The sequence below is a fragment of the Aplysia californica genome, unplaced genomic scaffold (genome assembly GCF_000002075.1).
Source record: "Aplysia californica isolate F4 #8 unplaced genomic scaffold, AplCal3.0 scaffold00549, whole genome shotgun sequence".
In the NCBI taxonomy this organism is placed as follows: domain Eukaryota; kingdom Metazoa; phylum Mollusca; class Gastropoda; order Aplysiida; family Aplysiidae; genus Aplysia; species Aplysia californica.
This window is the reverse complement of record NW_004797819.1, coordinates 269,765-271,602: the sequence shown is the minus strand read 5'-3', so window position 1 is coordinate 271,602 and position 1,838 is coordinate 269,765. Positions and strand designations below refer to the sequence as shown.

At 38.0% G+C, this 1,838-nt stretch overlaps 1 protein-coding gene and 1 non-coding gene across 2 annotated transcripts in view; one reads left to right on the top strand and one right to left on the bottom strand.

Moving 5' to 3' along the window:
- Positions 1-750, bottom strand: part of LOC101861536 (protein ILRUN) — a 7,087-nt gene extending 6,337 nt beyond the window's left edge. Inside the window, exon 1 of the mRNA XM_005106670.3 lies at positions 398-750. Coding sequence (XP_005106727.1) covers positions 398-558 — 161 coding nt within the window. The 5' untranslated portion in view covers positions 559-750. The remainder of the gene's footprint in view (positions 1-397) is intronic.
- Positions 751-1,438: 688 nt separating this feature from the next.
- TRNAM-CAU lies at positions 1,439-1,510 on the top strand. The gene has a single exon. It is a non-coding gene; the product is annotated as a tRNA-Met (tRNA).
- Positions 1,511-1,838: the final 328 nt, after the last annotated feature.

The window sequence follows — 1,838 nt, the reverse complement described above, 5'->3', positions numbered from 1 at the left end:
CTTTTGCTGGCGTATTAATATTTTTCCCGATTTTTCTCTATTATTTCATTGTATTGACCCGGTCTGCTTGGATTTTACCGATTCCAGTTCTTAATTTTTTGTTCCCTGTTGAGGTTGGCAGGATAACAGGACCAGAGTTTACTGTAATTCTATCTTTCAGTTGGGAGAAGTTGGGGACAAACAGAATCAGGTTCTAACCAAACCCAGGACCCATAATGGCACTTTCTAATTTTGTGATTTATCATGGTGACATGGACATGGAACCAAGTCCAAGTTGACAAATCCTGGCGAGGAATGGCCCAAACCATTAGACACAGTTCTGTTTAGTAACCAAGCTGACCCATATTTTTTTTCTATTTAAAGCCAAAAGATAAAAATAAATAGAGTAAAAACACACCAGTTGTTCATATCTAGGAAGAAAGCGCATGACTCTGGATTAATCTGGTTTCCCAGAACTGCTTGAAACTCCGCTATAAGAACGTCTCGGTCAGTTGTTCCCATCGATCTGAACTGATCGAGGAACTTTCCGTCAAAATCATTGTCAATATCTACATCCATGTTTAGACAGCCCCATCTGAGTCAGTAAAAAAAAGATAAATGTTTGTAAATTTTCACTTAAAAAATACTGAGCTCGATTTTAGAGTTCAAGGAATTTCTCAGTGGTTCCTCAGGCTTCAGGATGTCAACAAAACTGAGGTTCTGCTACAACGTTCACCACTGACCGGAAGATGAGGTTGTTGACGGATCTTACGACAAAGCGCATGCGCAGTAAAAGCGAATGCATGGAAAAGTGCTATGTAAATTAGCCACGTGAGTAATTTTATGTTTACAAACAAAATCAAACTGGACATTACAGTCTTAACGAAACAAACTTCGTAATCTACTTGCTGTTCATGATGCTATCAACGAAGAATAAGAAAAAGAAGAAGAATTAAAAGAAGAAGAAGAAAAATAAAACAGGAGAAGAAGAAGAATCTATTTTATTTTTAAAAATTCTACAGAATGGATGAATGAATAAATAATAATAATATATGCACGTTCTATTTTAGAATGAGGTAAACAATAACAATGAGTCGAATAAAAGACAGCGACTTTTTGTTCGTAGCATATTATAGATTCTAGATGGCTAAAATACCAAACAAACAAAAGGAAGTAAAAGTAAAAGAATGACCGAGTAAAGGACTACACGATTTAGGCCTATGTCGCAGCTGAGAAGAGGTGGGGGAACGAGTGTGATAACAGGGATTGTGAAAGTAGGGCACAATAAGTGTAGAATTCTACTTGGGCACAAAGGAAAGGACAGCGAGCTATGATGACTCAGCTATATTTTGCAGTTATGCCCCTTACAACCCAAACAACCTATGAAGCGATTGCATCAGCATTTCCACATCGGATGACTTTTACATTTTATAGCTTTGTTGCGCCACAGTTCTCGTCAAGCAGAGTGGCGCAGTGGAAGCGTGCTGGGCCCATAACCCAGAGGTCCGTGGATCGAAACCACGCTCTGCTAACTTTTTTTTTTTTTTAAAATAAAAGGCTAAAACAGCACCTGGACTTGGATGGCTGGTGCTTCTATAAATATGAATCTTTGATGGTCTGGTTAAGGTCAAGGTTTTTTTCTGTCTTCTGTTGTTACATCCGTTCGAAGTGTGGAGGAAATTATTATGTTTTCTTTCTCACAGTCCATGAAAAATTGCACCTGAAAAGAGGTTTAAAACGATACACTCAAATGAATTTATTATTTTGTCTAACCAAAAATTTAATCTTACAGGGGAGAGGGGAGAAGCGGGCCACCGAGGGAGGATAAAAAAAAACAACCCCGAAATAGCTCAAAAATG